The sequence below is a fragment of the Chrysemys picta genome, chromosome 2 (genome assembly GCF_011386835.1).
Source record: "Chrysemys picta bellii isolate R12L10 chromosome 2, ASM1138683v2, whole genome shotgun sequence".
Lineage (NCBI taxonomy): Eukaryota > Metazoa > Chordata > Testudines > Emydidae > Chrysemys > Chrysemys picta.
In genome coordinates, this window is record NC_088792.1 from 240,163,044 (window position 1) to 240,187,075 (window position 24,032).

Consider the following 24,032-nt stretch of genomic DNA (forward strand, 5'->3'; position numbering starts at 1 on the left):
TTCTCAATAATTTAAATATGCTCCGTTGCGTCTTTTTACAAAACTATCTTTAAGTGTAATGGAAAAAAAACTGATTTTAGTAGAGGATTCATAAAGGTCTGTAGTAACCTATTAAAATTCTTACTAATTGAACTGTAGACTATTACAGAGCAATGGCTGGGTGTTGCTATAAGGCTACCTACCCTCCATTAAAAATCTCTCTTCTTAGTAGATTAAAAGACAAAATGACTACTTAAAATTGGAAGTCAAATCCTGGGAGGGAGATTTCCACACTTGAACCATTCTTTTTAGGTGACAAATCTGAGGAATTGCCCCAGATTGAGATGTTGGCAGAGGAGCTTTTGGAACAGATTGATACATTAATCAATAAGAAGTCACCAGGACCAGATAGCAATCACACAAGAGTTCTACGGAACTCAAATATAGGGTGACCACATGTCCAGGTTTCCCCAGACATGACCTCAGTTTTGATCCTCTGGATGGATTTTGCAAATAAGATGCAATGGCTGGGATTTTTGTGAGCCAATGTTGCAGCTCAGAAAGAGCTGTCTTCATGCCCCAATTGGCCCCTTCCCTCCAGCTGCCAGACCTTGCCCCAGCTCCCAGCTGTGGGGAGGGGGCCTGCAGGGAGGCGGTGGCTGATGCTGCATCTGGAGCCTGCACCAGCCACCGTGCTGCTGTCACAGGGAGTGACACTGGCCCCCACCTTGAGAGTGAGGCTGCAGGTACCCCCTCCAACAGCTTCCAGGTGTCTCTCCCAGTACACACACACACCCTACCAGGACCCTCCAAAACTCTATCCTAGTACAAACACACTCCTCCAGTACCCCCACAGAACTCCCTGAATACCCCTCCCAGTTCACATGCACCTCTAGCATCCCCAAATACCCCCTCCCAGTATACTCACCCCTCCAGCACCCCTCAAATACTTCCTCACAGTACACACACACACACACACCCTTCCACCACTCCCCAAATGCTCCTTCCCCGCCTCCCCTTCTCTGGCAGTGTCTCTTTTTGGGAACCTGAAATATGGTAACCCTACTCAGGTCAGGCTATGCCTGCTACGGTAATGACAGTAGACATTACTACCGGGGGCTCACCAAACCCACTGCCTTCTGGGTAGCCCAGGAGGGTGTAAGGCTAAGGGAGCAAACTATTACAGAAAAGCCCCACTGCCTTGTGGGTGAATTCAGGAGAATGTAAGGCTATGAGAGTAAACTCAGACAGAAAATCTGGAGTGGAGCACCGAAGGCGGTCAGGTACTAATATTTTAGTATCTTTCTAGCAACTCTTGCAGCGGATCAGGTACCAGACATATTGGTTTTTCCTCTCCTCTGGATTTTACTGGTGATGCCGAGAGGGGGGGTCCTGGTTCATGGGCAACTCAGGGCCTCCATATCATCTGCCCTGCCTTGCGCCCTGGAGAGGTACTCCAGCTTTGCCTTGAGTGTCGACACAACACGGGAGGCAGCAGTCACCAGTTCTACAAACTCAAATATGAAACTGCGGAACTACTAGCCGTGGTATATAACCTATCACTTAAATCAGCTTCTGTACCAGATGACTGGCAGATAGCTAATGTAATGCAGATTTTTAAAAAAGGCTCCAGAGGTGATCCTGACAATTACAGGCCAGTAAGCCTAACTTCAGTAGTGGGTAAATTGCTTGAAACTATAGCAAAGAAAAGAGTTATCAGAGCCACAAGTGAACACCATACAAAATTACTCAAGATAGTTAAGTCCAAAGCTGTCTGCAAAGAGTTACAAAGGGATCTCACAAAACTGGGTGACTGGGCAACAAAATTGCTGATGAAATTCAGTGTTGATAAATGCAAAGTAATGCACATTAGAAAACATAATCCCAACTATACATACAAAATGAGCTCTAAATTAGCTGTTACTGCTCAAGAAAGAGATCTTGCAGTCATTGTAAATAGTTCTTTAAAAACATACGCTCAATGTGCAGCAGCAGTCAAAAAAGGTAATAGAATGTTAGGAACCATTAGAAGAGGTGGAGATAAGACAGAAAATATCACAATGACAGTACATATATCCATGGTACGCCCACATCTTGAATACTGTATGCAGTTCTGGTATCCCCATCTTAAAAAAGACATTAGAAATGGAAAAAGTGCAGAGAAAGGCAAAAAAAATATTAGGGGTATGGAACAGGTTCCATAGGAGGAGAAATTAAAAAGAGTGTGACTGTTCAGCTTAGAAAAGAGATGACTAAGAGGGGGTTCTGACAGAGGTCTATAAAATCAGGAATCGTGTGGAGAAAGGTAATAAGGAAATGTTATTTACCCCTTCACATAACATAAGAACCAGAGATCACCCATTGAAATTAATAGGCAGGAGATTTAAAACAAACATAAGGAAGTACTTCTTCACACAATGTTCAGTCAACATGTGGAACTCGCTGCCAGGGGATGTTATGAAGGCCAAAAGTATAGCTGGGTTCAAAAAAGAATTAGATAAGTTCATCTATTAGCCAAGATGGTCAGGGATGTAACCACATACTCTGGGTGTCCCTAAACCGCCGACTGCCAGAAACTGGGACTGAATGACAGGGGATGGATCACTGGATAAATTGCCCTGTTCTGTTCATTTCACCTGAAGCATCTGGCCCCGGCCTCTGTCGGAAGACAGGCTATTGGGCTAGATGGACTATTGGTCTGACCCAGTATGGCCGTTCTTATGTTGTTCCCTCAGCTGGTCCAGTTGTAATGGCAGTGTCTAAGGTACTGTGAATCTTCTATAAACACTGAAATGAGTGTGCATTACCCAATAAATAGAAAACTTTTTCAGGGCTCACATACAATTCTTTTCAAAATGGAATTTTTTAAAAAAGTGGCTGGTGGCAAGTACATAATGCTGTCAGGATCAATGGTGTCATGGGGCAGATTCTTCTAGTGAGGCAAATTTAACATCAGGAACTGTCAACCTTTTTTAAGAAAACCCAACCACTCAATAGCCTATAGATGCCAGTATATAGGCAATAAGTATTTACTGCATGTGTAAGCTTTTTATTAAATACCTACAACAGTTAAGTTTCTAATTCTCCAATTTTTAGTCAAGCAGGGTACTAACAGAGTTTCTTCAGGCTTTCTCATAGATCCTAGTGCAGGTGATGTCATTCATGGTGCATTCCTAGAAGACAAAAGAGGAGTTCACCGAAACAGTTGTACTTTCTCACAGCAAAACTGTAAAGACAATCCCACTTTAAATACAAAGAGGGAGAAGAAAAATCCTCTCACCCATTTTGTTTGTGCAAAGAAAAATGTGCACTGAAGTATATTATAAGGCTATTGGTATTAGTATTTCCCCTTTTCACATTTTCTTCCAACTTACAAAAAAATCAAAATATATGTTAAAGCAGGGATCAACAACCTTTGGCATGCAGCCTACCAAGGTAAGCCCCCTGGCGGGCCGGGCCGGTTTGTTTACCTGCCGCGTCCGCAGGCTCGGCCGATCGCGGCTCCCACTGGCCGCGGATCACCGCTCCAGGCCAATGGGGGCGGCGGGAAGCGACAGCCAGCACATCCCTCGGCCTGCACCACTTCCAGCAGCCCCCATTAGCCAGGGACGGTGAACCACGGCCAGTGGGAGCCGCGATCAGCTGAACCTGCGGATGCGGCAGGTAAACAAACCGGCCCGGCCCGCCAGGGTGCTTGCCAAAGGTTGCCAATTCCTGTGTTAAAGACTAATATTAATATGAATTCAGCCATCTTTTGAGCTTCTTCATTTCTGTCTTACTTATATGGCCCCCATAACCACAGTATCTGAACACCTCACAATCTTAAATGAATTTATCCTCACAACACCCCTCTAAGATATGGAAATACTTTTATCCCACTTTACAGTTGAGGGAACTGAAGCACAGAGAGTCTAAGGCCCACATGCTTAAAAGTATTTAGGTTCCTAAATCTCATTGAAATCAACAGGAGTTGGGTACCTAAATACCTTTGAGGGTCTGGGTCTAAGTCTAAGTAACTTGCCCAAAGTTATAGAGGAAATGTGTGGTGGAGTAGGGACTTGAACACATGTCTTCTGGGTTCTATGCTAACCACCAGGCCATCTTTCCTCTTCTCCCATATTCTATAATATTAACTTGATTCAACCTATTTTCTAATGTTCTCTTCCTGCCCTATGCAACCAATCACATTTCTAATATAAGCCACATTTATTTAAAGAGAAAATGGAATGTATAATAAAACTATAACTGTTTAGATGATCTCTACATCTTTGCATTACTCAGTGATCAGATAACTAGAATGAATTCACTCACCACCACCATTTTCCCATCTACCACTTGTCTCTTTATTGTGGTCTCTTTGCCATCCCAATTCTGGACCTGATTTAATGACCCATTTTCTAAGGTCACAATGCTCTGAAGAAACAAAACATAAAGAAGCAAAACATGAGTATCCTGCCCAGATTATTATTATTTATAGAGCAGAGGCACACACAATACCCCAGTTATGCTAGTTTCTGTACAAACATATATTAAAAGATAGCCCGGGTCCAGAAGAGCTGATTGTCATGCTGGTTAAAGAAGTGATTCACTCAACACTCAGAAAGTCCCACTTTCTATCTTGGGGTTTTACACTGAACATAAGAACGGCCACACTGGGTCAGACCAGAGGTCCATCTAGCTGAGTATCCTGTCTTCCGATAGTGGCCGGGGCCAGGTGCTTCAGAGGGAATGAACAGAATAGATAATCATCAAGTGATCCATCCCCTATCGCCCATCCCTGCAGCTCATCATGTTGGGTATCTGGGGATCTTTCATGTAAAATAGATGGGCAATGCTAGGTACTAGCCCCAATGCTATTCAACATTTTTATTCATGTTTTGGCAATACGTATAAAATCACTACTGATAACATTTATGGATGAAACAGATTGCCAGAGTAGTAATTAATGAGGGCAGAGCAATCTGGATTGGTTAGTCAACTGGGCCCATTTAAAACAAAATTTAAAACTACACCCAGTATTCCAGTATTGGTCTGACCAATGCCCTATACAGAGGTGAAATCACCTTCCGACTCATACTCACTATTTCTCTGTTAATTCTCTGCTGTCACAATCCTAGTCATTCCCCCTTCTGGACACTCACCAGTCTGCTGCGTTTGGGTCTCAACATGGTGGTGCCATGTGCTTTAAGCTTCCTGTGGCTCTGGGTTTTTAGGCACACTCCCCCTTAGTAGTCTCTTTTCTAAGCTGAAAACTCCCAGTCTTATTAATCTCTCCTTATACGGAAGCCATTCCACACCCCTATTCATTTTTGTTGCTCTTTTCTGAACTTCTCCAATTCCAATATATCTTTTTTGAGATGGGGTGACCACATCTGCATGTAGTATTCAAGATGTGAGCGAACCATGGATTTATATAGCAGCAATATAATATTTTCTGTCTTATTATCTATCCCTTTCTTAACAATTCTCAATGTTCTGTTCGTTTTTTTGACTGCTGCTGCACATTGAGTGGATGTTTTCAGAGAACTATCCACCCTGACTCCAAGATCTCTCTCTTGCGTGGTAACAGCTAATATAGACTTCGTCATTTTATATGTATAGTTGGGATTATATTTTCCACTGTGCATTACTTTGCATTTATCGACATTGAATTCTTTCTTCTAGAATAACCTATAAGTTATTGAGCTAGGTACAAAGTTACAGAGGTAACTGGGTTAGACTACATGATCTAATGATCCTTTCTGTCCTTAAACTCTATAAATCTAAGGAAAAAATTCCTAGTGTACTTCATGGAATCTGGCTCTTCTCCTTTTTTGGGGATATAAAAGCTCTACTTAAGTTGCTCTGAGCTTTCCAGGTGTGTTTATCTAATTATCCACTCTGATAATTAGCAGATGTGCTATTACCATGTGGAAAAGAACTGTCCGTGCCTGTTGCAGCAGATTGGGAGAACTGTGAAGAACAGCTTTAATCCTCACCTTGGTTTTCCGGTCATCTGGTGTGGTTTCATCAAACTCCTCACCAAGCTTAAAAGAGATCTCATTATTTTTAAAGGCACTTTTGGTTTGGATGGTTACCACATCGCCGTCAGCACTGATGGTCATGCTGGGTTTGGCCAGCGTGCCCAGTTTCCTGGTGGCTAAGCCGACTCCTGTAAGCAAGAGAATTCAGATCTCTTAAACTACCAGGAAAAAAAAAACATTATGGATTTCAGTGTCTCAGGAAGGAGAACAGTGGCACTGATGGGAATGGCAAACATCCTCAGATGCTTACATAGGTCTTTATATTTCAAGTCATTAGCAATTTCCTAGTGAGGACTGGGCTCAATTTATTGCTCACTGAAATCAATGGGCTTTAAATCAGGGCAAAAAAAACTTCCATGATCACAATGAAGAACTTTAATGCATATGTGATGGCTCAGGAGCAATTGGCACCTATGATCTCTCCCCATCTCCCCAGTGAGCACTCTTTCCAGTTCCACGCCTTTACCTGTACTTCTCTGCACTCTTTCTAGAGTGGAACTCTGAGGTTCACCCCCACCCGCACTTTAGACTGAATCTGCAGGCTACACCCCCTATTCCTACCTTCTTCCCACAGTTACAGGACAAGTGGTGTCTTATACCTCCTTGCAATCCTTCATGAATGAACCCCTCAAGGGACAGGTTATGCTACCTACACTTTCTCTGGGTGAAACCCCATGGTCCTACCACACTTTCACTGGATCCTAGGGCAGCAGCGCTCCTGGTTCCCAACTATGTTAACACAACAGGCTCAAGTGCAATTGGTACGCTCCTTCTCAGGTGCCTGACTAAAGAGACTCAAATCAGCTACTTCTAAACAGACGTATTGCCCATTCACCCAAAGGTACACAGCAAGCAGAGGTAAAGGTTAACCCCACAAAAGGCCCACATGCCTGAGGCTTGCCTGCAGCCCATCGCTTCTCTCAATGCTTAGGTGAGCTCAGCTATCTCAGGCACTTCCTGCAGAGCCCCTGCCTCTGGAAGTCCCCAGTCTGCTGCATGTTCTGCCTAACCAGATATGGGGACTTCACTACATGATGCTTGGTGTAATGCCATCAACTATGGTCACTAGCAGAACGGTCCTCAGTAGACTATGCGTGATTGATGATGTTGTTCCTTTAATCTTAGTCTCTGGTCTTGGAAAAATAGGATGTCACTCTTCTGGCAGGAGTGATGGAAGTGCCCTAAAAGTGGGGAGGCCACCAGCGGCCGAACTGTGGCCCTGCTCCCCCATACCTCCCAAACCCCCAGCCTCACACTCTTCCTTCCCACCGGGGGGCCCGCCCTCATACTGCCCCTTCTCCCTGAGGCCCTGTCCTCATGCTTTCCCTTCCCCCTGAAGCCTAGCTCCCTGCTCATTCCTATCTGCCCCCTCCCCTCCATCACTCACCCTTACGGCTGATAAAAAGTGAGGGGCCATGGCCCTCTAGCCCCTCCTGTTCTGGCATCCCTGCCTTCTGGCAACTGGCAGGCAAGAGTTTTCCAACAACTAGCTCAACCGTTGTTTCTCTTAAGGACCCCTGGTATTCTCCCTGGAGAGACCTTATCTCTGTCCTTGTTTTGTTTCCTGCTTGCATCCACCATCAGCCTTCTTTGATTTTATTCCCCTGGCTTAGAGGGGAAGTGAAATCACCTAAAAAAAACACTGGGAAAGTTCCAGAAGATTGAAAGAAAGCTAATGCTGTGCCAGTATTTAAAAAGGCTGAACAGGATGATCTGAGTAAACTGCCAGTCTGACATTGATCCTGGGTAAGATAATGGAGGGGCTGATACAGGACTCAGTTAATGAAGACTTGAAGGAGGGTAATATAATTAATGTCAATCAACATGGGTTATAGAAAACAGAACCCATCAGACTGACTTAATATCTTTTTTATGAGATTACAAGTTTGGTTGATAAAGGTAATAGTGTTGACATAATATATTTAGACTTATGTAAAGCATTTGACTTGGTTTTGCACAACCTGTTGATTAAAAAGCCAGAATGATATAAAATTATCATGACACACATTAAATGGATTAAAAGCTGGCTAACTGTAATTGTAAACAGGGAATCATCAGGTATGTTTCTAGTGGGGTCCTATAGAAACTGGTTCTTGGCCTTTCACTATTTAACATTTTTATCAACAGGCCCGCTGACAGCAATTCTGGGCCCCAGGGGTGCGGGGCCCGGGGCGAAAGTGACTTCCGGGACCGACCTGTCACTTCCAGGACTGACCGCGCTGGCCAATTGTGCTGGCCCGCAGGGCCCCAAAGGAGGAGTCACGCATGCCTAGGAGCCCTGAGGCCCGCCCAGGCGATTTAAAATCACCCAGGCCCCTGGGCAGTTGCCCCCCTCCCCCGCCCCGGTCGGCGGGCCTGTTTATTAATGACCTCAGAAAAAACATAGAATTTTCACTGATAAAGCTTGCAAATGACACAGAAATTAGGGGAGTGGTAAGGAATGAAGAGGACATGTCACTGATACAGAGCGATTTGGATCTCTTGGTAAATATGTGTTTTAATATGGCTGAATGTAAAGTTATACATCTAGGAGCAAAGAATGTAGGCCATACTTACATGATAGAGAACTCAAGCCTGGGAAGCAGTGACTCTGAAAAAGATTTGTGAGTCATGGTGGATAATCAGCTGATCAGAAGCTCCCAGTGTGATGATGTGGCCAAAAGGGCTAATGCAATCTTTGGATGCATAAACCAGGACACCTCAAGTAGGAACAGAGAAATTATTTTACTTCTGAATTTGGTACTGGTGCAACTGCTGCTGGGATACTGTTTCTAGTTCTGGTGTCCACAGTTCAAGAAGGATGTTGATCAATTGGAGTGGGTTCAGAAAAGAGCCATGAGAATGATTAAAGGAGGGGTGGGGAACCTTTTTTCTACCAGGGGCCACTGGCCCACAGAAAAAATTAGTCACGGGACACACACAGTCCCGTGGGGGGAGAAAGGGGGGGAGGCTCGGGGCTTCCCCTAGGTTCTGGGGTGGGGCCAGAAATCAGGGTTTTGGGGTGCAGGAGGCTCAAGGCTGGGGCAGGGGTTTGGGTGCGGTAGAGGGTTCTGACCTGGGCATGGGGCATTAGGGGTGTGGGCTCCGGCTGAGCGGTGCTTATCTCAGGCGGCTGCTGGTCGGCAGTGCAGCGGGGCTAAGGCAGGCTCCCTGCCTGCCCTGGCTCCATGCTGGTCCTGGAAGCAGCCGCCATGTCCGGCTCCTAGGTGGAAGGGCCAGGGGTCTCTGTGCGGTGCGCGCTGCCCGCGCCAGCAGCTCCCATTGGACACAGTTCCTCACCAATGGGAGTTGCAGAGCTGGTGCTGGGGGAAGTGCACAGAGCTTCCCTGATCGCCTCTGCTCCTAGGAGCCACAGGGACATGCCGGTTATTTCCGGGAGCTGGAGCCAACTCTAACTTTCCCCCACAGCGGGGCAAGCCGGCGCTTGCGGCTCCAGCCCAATGGGGGGGGGGCGCCAAGGCTCGGGGCCTCTGGCCGGCAATGCAGAAACTTGCCATGGGCCAGATTAAATGAAACAATGGGACGGCTCCAGCCCACAGGCCTGGATTAAAGGATTAGAAAGCCTGCCTTCTAATGATAGACTCAAGGAGCTCAAACTATTTAGCTTAACAAACAGAAGGTTAAGGGGTGACTTGATTACAGTCTACCAGTACCCACATGGGGAATAAATATTTGATAATGGGCTATTTGATTTAGCAGAGCAAAGTATAGCCTAGTCCAATGGCTGCAAATTGAAGCTAGCAAATTTAGACTGGAAATAAGGTGTACATTTTTAACAGTGAAAGTAATTAACCATTAGAGAAATTTACCAACGTGGATTCTCCATCGCTGAAAATTTTTAAATCCAGATTGGATGTTCTTTGAGCAGGGGGTTGGACTAGATGACCTCTTGAGGTCCCTTCCAACTCTGATATTCTATGATTCTATGATTCTTCTAAAAGATTTGCCTAAGGAATTATTTTCAGGATGTTCTTTCTATGTCCTGTGTTACATAGGAGCTCAGACTAGATGATCACAATGGTCCCTCCTGGCCTTAGAATCTATGGGTCTATGAATCTGTGATTTAACTCTGAGTAATCAGCCAGAATAATACCCAGCAGGTAAACGCAGGCACATATATTCATACAAAATAATACAGACATCTTCCTCATTCCCCACACACTACTTTTAATACCTTCCTCATAAAGTTTACTACAAGGTGCCCAGAAAGAGTTTTAAATAGACATGGGTACCTTGCACTTCAGAATGCACTTTATGAGGCAAAATTAAAAGTATGGCTTAGACAGTCTCCTTTGTGTGACCTGATCATGGTAAGGGCTCATTTATTCATTGCTTGCAGTCTTACCTATGTTGGATAAAGCTCTACCAGTGACTGACCAATGAATGGAAAGCCAAACACAAACGAGGCTTTGTGTTTTGGGGGAATCATTATTAGTTAAGCCCTTTGTTCCCACAAAGGACAGAGACAAACCGATCCCTTCAGAGTTTATGCCTCAAAAAGCCTGTATTTGAGAAAGATTGCAGCACCAAAACAAGCTGAAACAATTTATTAGGGGAGATCTGGTGAGCTTTTGAGACATTCCTAGAAAAAACATAAAGGGCAATCAGGGGGGGAGCGTATAGGTTTGTTCAAATCTGGGTTACATTGTGCCTAAATCACCACATTTTGGGAGAGGGCTTGGCTTATAATTGCAAGTCCTTTAATAAAGTTTTATGTAGAGCAAACAGCCATGTCTCAGAATGGTGTCAGCAGCCTTGGAGGCAGACTGTAGAAACAAGACAGCAATTGTCAATTGGTACTAGGGAATCAGTGATGTCACTGTCATCAGGGATGGCTCCAGGCACCAGCACAGGAAGCAGGTGCTTGGGGCGGCCAATGGAAAGGGGTGGCACGTCTGGGTGTTCAGCTGGGAATTCGGCAGTGGGTCTCTCAGTCCCTCTTGGAGGGAAGGACCGGCCGCCGAATTGCCGCCGAAGAATGAAGCAGCACAGTAGAGCAGCTGCCGAAGTGTCGTCGATCGCGTCTTTTTTTTTTCCCCTCTTCGCCGCTTGGGGCAGCAAAAAAGCTGGAACAGGCCCTGACTGTCATGATACTGTCATATTTGAGGTATGAGAAGTGTTTGGTAGTACTATTAAGGAGAACCCAATATTAGGTTATTGCAAAAATGATGCTCATTTTAATTGATTGGCTCTATTTGGCAACTGAACATGTACCATCACTTTTCCTCTTATTTGCAGTGGCTTCTTCCAACTCTTGGCTTAGTTGAAGGAGGTCTTGGTATTTTAACAGGATTTGGGGTTTTGATGGTACTATCATGTCCACATTTTACAAGTATAGCAATTTTCCAGGACAAAAGCAAAAATGTAGCCATTGAAACAAAATCAATGCAGAAACCCCACATCTTTATATGTTATCTCAAGAAAGGATTCAGGGAGTGGGAATCATCTTTAACACAACCACCTCTGGCTAGAATATGCACAAATGAATTACTAATTAAATTACTTTATACATATCATAGGCTTTTTTCAAGTGTAACAGATTATCTGGGCAATTCCCAGGCAATGGAGGATCAGTACCTGCAGTGTCATTTCGAGTCCACTATAGTGGTGAAAGTCTTAATCAAAAAGGAGTGTCACCACTTCCCATAGCCTCCTCTACTGTCTCATAGTGGTCGCCCTTTTGTGCTTGCAAGTGACAAGAAAGCAACAGATCCCCAGATTATTTCTATTTAAAACAGTGTATATTAAAGAGAGAAAGGGCACTTAAAATTAAAAGAAAATGCATTCAAACCCTGTAATATTTCTTACCTAATTCTTTCATGTATGCATCAAAGTTTTCACATGAGGTTGATTTCCAGGTTCCCAGGAGATGATCAACCATTTTGTCCGATTTAGTGGAGCGCTCTGTCTGAAGGGGAAAAAAAAACAACTGCTTTAATGGCCTGATCCAAAGCCCAGTGAAGTCAATGTGAGTCTTTCCAATAGCTTCAGTGGGGTTTGGATTAGCCACTAAGCATGTGGTGTGTAATGCACAGGGAGTAATATCTTGTTTTTAATATGCCTTGAATATGTGCTAATCAGGGCAGAACAGTGTCTTCAGAAACCCCCATTACTAACCCTTCACATTTATCCCAGCATTTCCATGCGAAGACAATCATCATCACATAATGAACTTTTCAAATCCAATAGGGAAAAGCAGCCTGGCTGAGCACTAATGAAACACAGCTGCAAAAACAAAAGGGAGCAAAGTTTCTGCAGCAGGAATGGATCTGCTTCCTGCTTCCTCACTTCGCCCCAAACGGCATAAAATCTCACAATGAAACACACATTTGTCTTGTCTTATTGGTTAATTGTGGATTGCTTTGGGGGGGTTGGATATATTGGGCTGGATTCTCAGCAGAGGTAAGTGCTCCTCTGGTCATAGGGGTGAACGTAATTTAGAGCAGACTCGGGACTCTTCTAATTTACACTGGCTGGATCAGTGACCTGGGTGGCCCAGGGAAATGAGGGGATTAAGAGAGAGACCTTGAGGAAAGGGCCTTGGAGAGGGGGAAAATGTAAGAGGGACTTAGCGATGGGACAGTGGAGGTGAAGCTGGTGTGCCACATATTTGTGAGTTTAGATGTGGTATATCAAGTCTTAAAGTTTGAGGTGTGATGCAGAAGAGAGGGACAGGAGTAGAAATGAGAGGTGGGAGAGAGGAGAAGTTATGTTTTTGAGATATTGACTTCATGCTGATGACATTCAGGAAGAAATGTCTGAAAGACAGTGGCAGATGAGAGTGAACAGAGGATGAAAGCTCTGAGGAGAGGAAGGAGAGTGGTAGAGATGGTAGCTGAGGCCCAGCTAATCAAAGCTATTTAGATATCTAACTCTCATTGATATTGATCCTGAATTCCTTTGAGGATCTGAAACTGAAGGCCCAAAAACAGATGAGGTAAATCATGGATACTGGAGCCTGATCTTTGAAACCCTCACATTGGGTCAACAGCAATTTTTAGCCCTGCAGCCTGGGCCCCCTGGGCTCAAGTCAGCCATGCCACGGGCCTTTTATTCCAGTAGAGGCCAGTCTGAGAGGCAGCTTTGCACGGTTCCTGGAGATGCTGCTGCTAAGGGTTGAAATATTTAAAATAAGCTTAAAATAAATAACACAGCAGGACCTACCTTTTGCTAATGTGTTTTGATTTAGGGTTCTGAGCCTGCTTCTCTTTCCCTGCAGGCATCCAAGGGGCAGGACACGGGGAACCTGCCTACAACTCCACTGACCAGTAGGTGAGAAAGTGCTGGCTCACATCCATATGCAGCTGGCAGTTGGCACTGACAACTGTCAAAGAGCCTTTAGTCATGGCAGTGGTACAATGGGATTGGCAAGCAGTTGGTGTTCTCCAACCAATCACTGCACTCTAAGTCACAATGCTTCTGAACTTCACCTTTTTGCCTGGCTGCTGAGAAGGCGAGTGAAGCAGGTTTGTGAGTGAGATTCATGAAAACAGACTGAAGGGAAAGTAAATTTGCCAGATACAATTACCTACGTTACCCTTTATTATTGTTTTCTTTAGCCTAAATTATTGCTCACTGTTAGGAAAAAGTGACTCCGTGATTCTTTACCATCATCACATGACACATACGACTCTTCAGTCCGTTTTCGCTCTCTCTAGGGCCGCTGACACAATATATAATATCAGAGTACCTGAAACTCTACCTCTCAACCTCCAATGTACTACACATCTAACCAACGCCAGTGTGGAAAGCGGAGACAGCCACAGTGCTAACAGTGCACCACTGGGCCAGACTGGCTGCATTCTAAAGTTTGACATAGACAACGATGTTTTCAAGGGGTCATTCCAGACTAGTGGTAGATTGCTAAAGACATCCAGAGGGTTATTTTTTTTTATTGCTATCAGGCTGTTTATTCATCCTTGCTCTCTGCTACCATTGAAACTCTATCATTCCCTATATGCTATGTTGAATCTGCAGGGTTGTTTATAATCACTGAGGCTGTTGTTACAGTACTATTTTCTTGGGAATTACCTTGACGTTTTACTCTAACACATAGAACACATCAGGCCAGCCCTGGTGTAACACCTTGAGTTCGCTGGAGTTACAGCAAGGATAAATTTGGTCTGTCGGCTCTGAGGTCTAGGAGTTTGTGTTAATTTTGTAACTGGGGAGCTGTGGGTGGGTGGTCCTGTTCAGCAATTACTCTGCGATGTCAGTACACCAACATACTTCTCATGCCTGTGTGTCTGGCTTTTGTAGGATCTCTGGAGTGTAATAAGAACTGTTATAACAGTTTAACACTTCATACTGCAGGACTGTCACCCCATGACTCTTTGTGAGGTGACATGGGAATCAAGGGTGCGTTGAAGCTTAAACCATATGCTCTATATCTCTCTGGCGATATTATTAGCCAGTTATGCAGGCTAAAAATGTATAATTTATTGTGGCACAGTCTGCAGTGCCTTTACATTTCTCTAATCTTCTTTTCACTAAATCCTTTTCCTAAACAATTACTTAGGAAAGAAAATGGTACTGGGTAGAGCAGGATTAAAATAATGAGTGTATGAACCAACTGGGACTGAAGAAAATGAAGATATCTCACAGATATAAGAGTCACTAAGGCTCAGATTTACTTCTGCTGACCAGGATTAGAGGATAAAAAATGGTCCACATTTGAAAATCTGCAAATATTTTATCTAGGGCTTCCCTCCCCCACCAATGAGAAATACATAACGAAACGTTTAGTTTTAGAGAGTTTGAGAGACTTGGTGAAGTTATTCAAGACTGCTCTGAAACCGAAGAGCTTTTAAAATAAATCTGAACAAGAGGGTGTATGGGTGAGCGAGTCGCCATATGCATATTTAAAATATGTGTCATCTAATAGTTATTAAAGATTAAAAATGACAGTCTGAGACATTGGGAAACTCCTCTATGGAGGCAAGTACCATTAGTGGGAAAGGGCTTGTAGGCTTAAGAGCTTACTCATGGTCAATGGAGAATTTAAAAGTGAGAAACAGTTAAGGCTGTGATTAATAGTAAATACGATGTTTTAAAAATCCATTTAGTAGAGCCTGAAAGCTGTCAAAAAGGTGGCTGGGGTGCGTGGGGCTAATCATTATTAGGGCATCTGAAATTACGAAAAAATTGGGAGTCGCAAATATATAGAAAGAAATACAGAAAGTCATAGGATCACATTATTTTGTGCAAAATATCCTTTATTTTGAAAAAAAAATCCCAGGTGACTCTCCCATTCTGGACAGGACATTGTACACATTCATGGAGAGATCTTGCTCAGTTGCAGGCTGACTGAGGCAGAAAAGATAATGATTTATTATGAAAACAATTTTTTTAGCTGAATGTATTTCCAATATGCCTGCACAAATGTAGTTGCAAAATTTGTATATTCATCACAGTACATGTGAAAATTCACATTTGTGCATACAAAACCAGTAATTGCCACCATGACATTTTTGCACAAAGTACAGATTCTCTTTCTCTCTTTCTCACACACACATAGCATAGGTGCTGACTCCAGGGGTGTGGGTTCTGAGCACCCACCGGCAGCCCCGTATCAGCCTTCCAGCCCGACATTTCTATGATTCCATGAGCCTCTCCGCTTTCATTTTAAAACAAAGTTTCTAGCACTAATGGTTATACAAAACGTTGGAAAATGGGCACCCTAAAAACTCAAAAACCAGCAGGGAAATAAAAGAACCCCGAATCTATTACTTTTGAAAATCTCATTTTTAAGTCAGTCTTATGGGGTCTGACTCATGATTTTTGCATGCTTGGTGGCAGCAATACGGAGCTGCCTGTTAAAACAGAAGAAAATGTTGAGAGGTCCCACTACATTAAAATGGCTATTGTTTAAGTGTGATGACCATCATCTTAGTTATCTCTGGTGACTGAAGCTGGTCATCCAGAGCTAAAGTATGAGCCTCTGCAGTTTGAAATGGCAAACGTATCTGTACTTCTGCCCTACTGAACATAACCCTAGATTATTCCAACCTCTCAATAGCCTTAAAAGTCTCTATAAATCACAATCACCTTCTGCCCGACTCAGTCTAAATTTAACAGTAGTATTGCAAACCTTGAGATTAACAATTCAATCCGTTCATGAATATGAATGATGTAGTGGGACACAGATACTAGAAAATTGCATCACTCACCTTTAGGACTACCTCCCTGATTTCTCTGCCTAAGGGCTGATGGCTCTTGCAGCCTGTGGGCTAGTCTCCTTCCTCAAAGCTATGCTAGGCCCTGGGCCTTGCTGTTCAGAACCAGCCCACAGCTTTCACTTGGCACTTGTAGAAATGGCTCCCCCTGCTGCTCAAGAAGCCTGACCTCCACTCTCTGCACAGATGACACATACAGAAATATTTGTGGGGGCTCCTTAAAAAATATTGCCTGTACTGGTTAAGCTTGACTGTCTGGTTCTGAATGAGAAACCAAAATTTGGAGTCCTATTCCCAAGATTCATGCTTCTCTACTTCGTTCATCAAGGGAAGAGGTATTCTTAGATGTTCAAAGGGATATGAAAAGACCATGGCCGGACTTTCAGAAATAGAAAGAGCTTCCATCAGATGTTCACTCGCTTCCATCAGATGTTCACTGTGTCTAAAATGGCATGCTGGGTATGCACTAGGTCTGTGGGATGAATCATAGTATTTCCAATCCCAAGTATTCAAAAATCATGTATCAGGCCCCACAAAATCATGAGATAGACTTAAAATCATTATATAAAAAAACAGTCATGTTACAGTTCAAACCAATGTAAACAAAAATAAATAAAACTATACATAGAGGCACAATGCAAGGTGACAGAGAAAGAATCATTATATATATTTCTGACTGTTTTTTGTCAAAACAATTAACCTCTTTCCTGCTGAAACCAAGTGCATGTCGGTTACTTTATATTTGCCTTCTCGTCTCTGAGCCTTTGGGTATGTCCAGACTACCTGCCGTATCGGCGGGTAGCGATCGATTTATCGGGGATCGATATATCGCGTCTCGTTAAGACGCGATATATCGATCCCCTAACGCGCTCCCCGTCAACTCCGGAACTCCACCGGAGCGAGCGGTGGTAGAGGAGTCGATGGGGGAGCTGCGGCCGTTGATCCCGCGCCATGAGGACGGGAGGTAAGTCGGAATAAGATATGTCGACTTCAGCTACGGTATTCCCATAGCTGAAGTTGCGTGTCTTACATCAACACCCCCTCCTAGTGTAGACCAGGCCTTAAAGTTCACTTGTTTTGAATTTCCAAGTTGTTCTCTGCCATCATGAGGGCTAGACACTTACTTTTCTTCTCAAATAGAAGGTTGTAATCCCAACAGTCCAGGAGCTGCTGCTTCAAGAAAACCCCCAAACATCATGAGATGCATGATAAAATTGTGAGAGTTGGCAACACTGGAATCATACCTCAAATGCTGCCCTTGCATACAGTACTTGAAATATGCCTTTTGTAGTGCTGTATTTTTCAATGTGCATCTCGCTTATCACAACATTCCTTTACATTCTGATGCCAACTCTTAAAAGAACTCCACCACAGGCAGGGTTGCCCTTGGTTTCAGCAAAAACAAGATTAACCTTTGACGAAGAACAGTCATTTTACAGTTCAAACTAATGTACAAAAAATAAATAAAACCACAAACAGAGGCATAAAACAAGGTTACAGGGAAAGGACATGGGTTGTTATGAGTAAGTTATATAAGAATTAAATCACATATGACAAGTAAAAAGCACAGTGGGGTGAGAGCTGGGGTGAGTTCATTTTGAAACTTTAGTTGCATATTTGTTCTATTACAGTGATTTTCAACCTTTTCAACCTTAGACATAATCTGTGGACTCCCAGCGGTCTGCGGACCAGAGGTTGAAAACCATGGTTCTGTGAGAATCTTAAAGTGATGCAATTTCATCAGGGAAATTCCGATTAACATGCAGCTGTACCTATACATAACACAGTATCAGAGGGGTAGCCGTGTTAGTCTGAATCTGTAAAAAGCAACAGAGGGTCCTGTGGCACCTTTAAGACTAACAGAAGTATCGGGAGCATAAGCTTTCGTGGGTAAGAACCTCACTTCTTCAGATGCAAGTAAGAAGAGAAGGTTCTTACCCACGAAAGCTTATGCTCCCAATACTTCTGTTAGTCTTAAAGGTGCCACAGGACCCTCTGTTGCTTCATACATAACACAGTAAAGCTACCGACAATTTACTGTATTCAGTGCAACCCACATATAACAGTCAGTTTCCACACAAGATTCATAGATTTTTAAGGTCAGACGGGACCATTAGGACCATCTAGTCTGACCTCCTCCATAAAACAAACCGTAAAACCTTACCAGTAATTTCTGCATGAAACCCATAACTTTTAATGTAGCTAAAGCATATCTTTTAGAACAACACCCAATGTTGATTTAAAGACTTCAAATGATGGCAAATCCACCACAAGCTTAGGTACGTTGTTCAAATGGATAATTACCCTCGCTGTGAAACATAAACCTTTGGTATCAGAGGCCTGGTATGAGGCCTGAGGCCTGAACCAAAGGCATGGTTAAGACTTTGCTAACATAAAGCAAAGTTAAGCTGTGAACTAGAGGCAGGCCCTGCTCACAAAAGTTGGCAAGAGGAAGGCTGCTAATTGGATGTATACACATATCTAAAGGGTATCAAGCACTAATAGGATAAACATGGACCAGGATGGCACCAGAACAGTCCGGTACAAACACATTCCACAGAAATAATGACCCATCCTAAAAGACAGGGTCAAAAGGATAATATGATGGATAGACTTGTTTGTTCAAACCAACATACCAGGAGAAAGGCAGCACCCCAATATGCAGAGGGGTTTTACCTCAATACATCAGGAGTGATGTGTAACTTGTTTGTACCTGTGTATAAGAATGCATCCCTGGGTCAGTGTCTTTGTCCAGCCTAGGGGGCAATGGAGTGTCCCACCACTGACTGAGCTCTGTCCATTGTCAGGGAGCACGTATTCGTAGTATGGCCTTAGAGTCTGCTGGAAACTATTACTGTGCTTCGTTTGACAATAAACATGGCCGGGTGTCCTCGTACCTTATCGGAGTCTGTGGTCTCTTGGGGTCTGCGGTGCCAGCGATCTGCAGAGCCGGGGCAGCACACAGAGGGAACACACGCACACAGCCGACTGTTATCAACATTGAACAAGAGCAGAGCACCATACCGGTGACATCTGACGACAGGACATATATCATTTAATCATTTCCCTGTAATTGCAGGGGCTGGAGGCTTTTCTGAGCCTCACTTACCACAGGACTTAGAAGAGACCTGACTTTTAATAGCAATTATATCTTTTTCTTAGAATTTTAAAATTCACGTATACAGTTTAAGAGAGGATTATACTGCAGCTATAGAATTCTACAGGGTGGTTTCAAAATTGTTCTCCTTTTTTTCCCCTTGCATGTTTGAAAAAGTCCATGTAGTTCTCTGTATGTTGCTTCTTATTTCTCGGATTGTTTACTTTGGGGAGAGCAGCATGAAACCTCCTCATCCCAGGGGTTTGGTAATACTAATGGTGCCACCAACAGGAAATAGCTAAGTGTATTTTTCAAATTAGTGTTGTGTTAGTCGAAATATGTTATTTTTAATTGAGACTTCTCTTTTACTCTTCTCATGGCCACAAAGCAGGAAGCACGCTAAGTGCACTGTGAAATATTTGGGCTGGGCAGATTGTACTGAATGTGGAGAGAGAAAAGAGTATCTGTGAGAACATCTGTAAGGCTGAGATCAGAATATGACAGTGCATGTTTCAACAGGCTAGCTGAGTTTATTACACCCTTAGAGATGAACCGTGCAGCAACTACAAAGAAGACACACAGCAGCACTAAGAGCTCTAATAGCTCCTAGCTGGTTCTATCAAGAGTGTGTTTAACAGATCAGAATGAAATCTGTGAAAATCTGTGGATCCCCTGAGGCTGTCATTCTGAACGTCTGACAAAAATGTTGACAACTCCTACCAGACTAAAGACAATTCACGGATCGCACACTATGCCCTTCTAAAAGATTTGGATGTTGAGTACCGTATATTGTCTCAATTCAACACATTTTGTTCAAGGTTTTACAAGCGCTTAACTAATATCTAAGGGCTTGATCTTGATGCTGCCCATTGGCCCGCGTGCCGAAGGTTGCCAACCCCTGCACTTGCCAACCTGCAAGTGACCCGTGCCCCATGCTGCAGAGGAAGGTGAAAACTGACCTGGGGGAAAACTCCTTCTCACCACAAATATGGTGATGCTGATAAACTCCTCTAGGCAGGGACTGTCTTTACATTTGTGTCTTGGTCACGCAAATTGTCATTACTTAATATGTTATTAAATCATATCAGGCTTGAGCATGCAAAGTACTGAGCCAGAGTGCTCGGCCCCTTGAATTTAAATTGGAGTGTATACATTTCTCAGCAAGGTGATTGCTACTAACTTGGTTATTGTATCTTTCTTTCCAGGTACTTACATTGTCATCCTCGCTGTAGGAAAATGGCTCTTTCCACCACCACCCACAACTCTCCATAAATTTAAAAACAAATTGAAGAAAGAAGAGCAATACTGTGCCTGGGCCCCTAACTCTGCTAATAGGATGTAAAGGCAAAGTATCATTGTCTTAAATCTGTCAGAGAAAAAATAAACTGTCCCATAGAAGTAGGAAGGAGAAATAGAATCACTGTCAGGAAGCTGAAAGGGGATTTGGAGAGTCAGGTTTCTCATGCATTAACTGTATGGTCAGAGTGACTATGGCTAAAGTTTTATTTACTCTTAGGTATTTGATTTCAGTGGAAGTTGGAAGCTTAAATACCACTGAAGATGTAAGCCTCTGACTCTGGGATTGCTGGACACATGTGAGGAGTCCTTCTGAAGTCTTATGAACACACAATGACAAGACATTCAGTGGCAGTTTGAAATCAGCTGTTCACATAAGTAAGGATCATTACTTGTGGATGTAACGGCTGCAGGATTAGGTGACATATTGTACTGCTTCAGCCTGATCCTGTAATATATATCTGGGGAATAGGGGAGATTCCACATAGAGACAGCTATGTTCTTAAAGCAGTCCAGCATTTCCTCTGCACAGCGAGTACATTTGTTCTGACCACACTGAGTGAAGTTGGAAGTTTTCTGTTGATAGCCCAAAAGTTGTAAAAATTTGCAATGTGCTTAGAGTTCAGATAAAGGAAACGTGTACATTGAAATAAATCAGTCAGTTCAGTGAAAGGCTGATAACAGTCCTAGCAGCTGTATCAAGGTGGAGGTGGCTGGTTATTGTCTGCATTTCTCTGACTAAGCTGAAAATTTCATTGCCAGTGCTGAACAGATTTAGTTATCTTTTCCAGTATGGCTTTATGTGCTCCCTGGACCCAGGACTAACATCCATTTGTTATGGGAATTTTCGATTAGCTCTCCAGTACAGTCCTGTTGACCAGACATAAACTTCTCTATTCAAGCTGATAGTGAAGTGTGAGACTACAAATGATACAATAGTTTTGTATTGCATTGTAACCAAGATCCGGACCCCATTGTGCTGGGTGATGTATGTATATACACATAGGATGAGACAGTCTCTACAATCTAAATAGTCAAGAAAGATCTAGGATAGGAGAAAGCAACTATTATTATCCCCACTTTTTACAGATGGGGAACTGAGACACAGAGAGATTCAATGCCTTGCCCATGACCAAACAGCAAGTCTGTAGCAGAACTGAGAATTAAACCCAGGTCTCCCAAAATCCAGTCCAGTGTCTTAACCAAAACACTCCCATTGCTCTATTATACAGTAATATAGCATAGGCATGTTGTGCTACTTAAAAATTATTATTCTGTATCTTTGTGCATATGATACAATTTAATTAAAATAACCTTGTACTGTTAGTCATAAGAATTTTTATCTAATCTTGGTAGTTTGCTACAGACTTTTCTCCAGGAAAAGCCAGCATGAGTTATTGCTAGATATGCTGAATATACTAAACATAATCATTTCTATTGCTTGAAATGCTAGTAATGTTTGTGAACTCATCTATTAATCTATATTGTGTATTTTGTTTGTTTCTAGCAGACCTAATGGTGATTGCAATTAACCTTCAACACTTCTGTATATGGATTAAGGTAAATCACATTGCTTTGCAATACCAGAAACAGCTGTTGAGATGTATTACACTCTGAATCTTAGCTGAGGCATTAATCATTCTCAAAAGCTTGTTAATTACAAGGCTAACATTTGTGGCGGAGAAGTATAAAAAGCAGTAAATGGCTTTTGTGTGAGATAAAGTGCTGCAGCAAAATGGAGGGATTTGTCAGCAACAAAAGCGGCTGAGAACATAATTCCTATTACTGAATTAGACAAAGGAGGATTCAACAAACCCAATTATTAAAATAATGTTTGTCTCATCTAATGAGGCCCTAAAACTCAGTGAAGCTGCCCGTCCAGAATTTCCATTTGGGTGTCAAGCAAAGAGCCCTGATTTAACATGGGACTTAAGCACATGCTTAATTTTAAGCATGTGGGTAGTCCCACAGAATACTCTATGAAGTCATGTGACGATTCAGGCATAAAATTAAAGCATGAGTTAAAGTGCTTTGCTGGACTAGGTCCCAGGTGATGATTAAAAAGGGAATATAGCTCATTCACAAGCAACTTTACTGATCCAGGTAAAAAGAACAAAATAAAAATATTTTACACTATAATTTCTGTTAACTGAACCCCCTGTTATTCAAAACTCAGTTACATGCTCTGACACTGTCCTGTGCTCTTCTTCACTCAAACCTGGAGCACAGTGAAAAGCAATGGCTGGCTGGTAAGCATGCAGCTGCTCCCAAGTTCAGCCGGGGCTACAGGGGCTTCTGTACTCTGGAATCTTACCCTCAGAACTCAGTGAAGAAGAAAACAGTGGGCCAGTGAACAAAGTCTGTCCCCTTCCGTCATCAAGCTGTTAATCCCTGGAGAGCAGAAAAGAACTGGTGTGCAAAGCTGGCGGGTCAGCCTCTAAAATCAAAATCTCAATTATCTACAGTTTGCAGATAGAGCTGAACAAATAATAAAATGTTGTGCCTGCTCCTGCTCCCATTGAAGTCAATGACAATACACTCACTGACTTCAGTGGAGCAGCAACAGGTCACTCACTGGCCTATTTAAAGCTGATCCTATGTAATTAAAGTTATTGGTTTTAGCAGTTCCATGGTAGCTGCTAAGGGGTTGTCTCTACAAACACCTAATTAATGGCAAACTGGGGTGTAAATCTACTGTAAAAAGTTCTAGAGTGTGCACTCAGCTACCTGCTTTGAAACAGAAGTAGATTAAAGTGAACTAGGGCTGGGTCTACACTACCCGCCTGAATCGGAGGGTAGAAATCGACCTCTCGGGGATCGATTTATTGCGTCCCGTTGGGACGCGACAATCGATCCCCGAATCGACGCTCTTACTCCACCAGCAGAGGTGGGAGTAAGCACCGTCGACGGGAAGCCGCAGAGGTCGATTTTGCCGCCGTCCCTACAGCGGGGTAAGTTGGCTGCGATACGTCGAATTCAGCTACGCTATTCGCGTAGCTGAATTTGCATATCTTAAATCGACCCCCCCCATAGTGTAGATGTAGCCTCAGAAACTTTTAATGTGCAGCAGCAGGTTCCATACAGACACTTAATGCAGGGTAGATTTATGTCCCAGCTTGTCACGAACTAAGCGTTTGTATAGACAAACCCTGAGTAATAGCTGGATAAAAATATCTAGCACCAAAGGAAGCAAAAATTCCTGGGAATGGCTACTGTGAATCCACCATGCAAATTTGGAAGATTAATGGCTAAACATTTCAATCTGAGAAATGTTTCAGAATTGTCTTCAAGTGATCTCAAGCTAGCATTAGGGCCTTGATTCAGCAAAGCTCTCACACACATGCTTCAGAACCTAGAAGAGCAAGAGCAAAAAAACCAAACTTCCACAGCATTTCTACAATCCAAGCAAAGCTTTGACATGCAACTAATTTCAGTAACTCCCATCGGTAAATTTATGTGAGG

The 24,032-nt window shown here is 43.2% G+C and overlaps 1 protein-coding gene across 5 annotated transcripts; it reads right to left on the reverse strand.

The window, feature by feature from the left end:
• Window positions 1-1,762: 1,762 nt before the first annotated feature.
• On the reverse strand, window positions 1,763-23,128 carry LOC101936919 (myelin P2 protein-like). 5 transcript variants are annotated; one of them, XM_024102798.3, is made up of 5 exons: window positions 19,075-23,128; window positions 11,811-11,910; window positions 5,958-6,130; window positions 4,291-4,392; window positions 1,763-3,152 (listed from the first exon to the last, which is right to left on the reverse strand). In XM_024102798.3, the coding sequence occupies exons 2-5, from the start codon at window positions 11,881-11,883 to the stop codon at window positions 3,102-3,104; spliced, it is 399 nt and encodes a 132-aa protein (XP_023958566.1). In that variant the 5' UTR covers window positions 11,884-11,910; window positions 19,075-23,128; the 3' UTR covers window positions 1,763-3,101. The 5 variants fall into 5 exon arrangements, with proteins under 5 accessions (XP_023958566.1, XP_065441885.1, XP_042700622.1 ...); XM_065585813.1 differs by lacking the exon at window positions 19,075-23,128 and adding an exon at window positions 18,891-19,049; XM_042844688.2 differs by lacking the exon at window positions 19,075-23,128 and adding an exon at window positions 13,167-13,327.
• Between the last annotated feature and the right edge of the window lie 904 nt (window positions 23,129-24,032).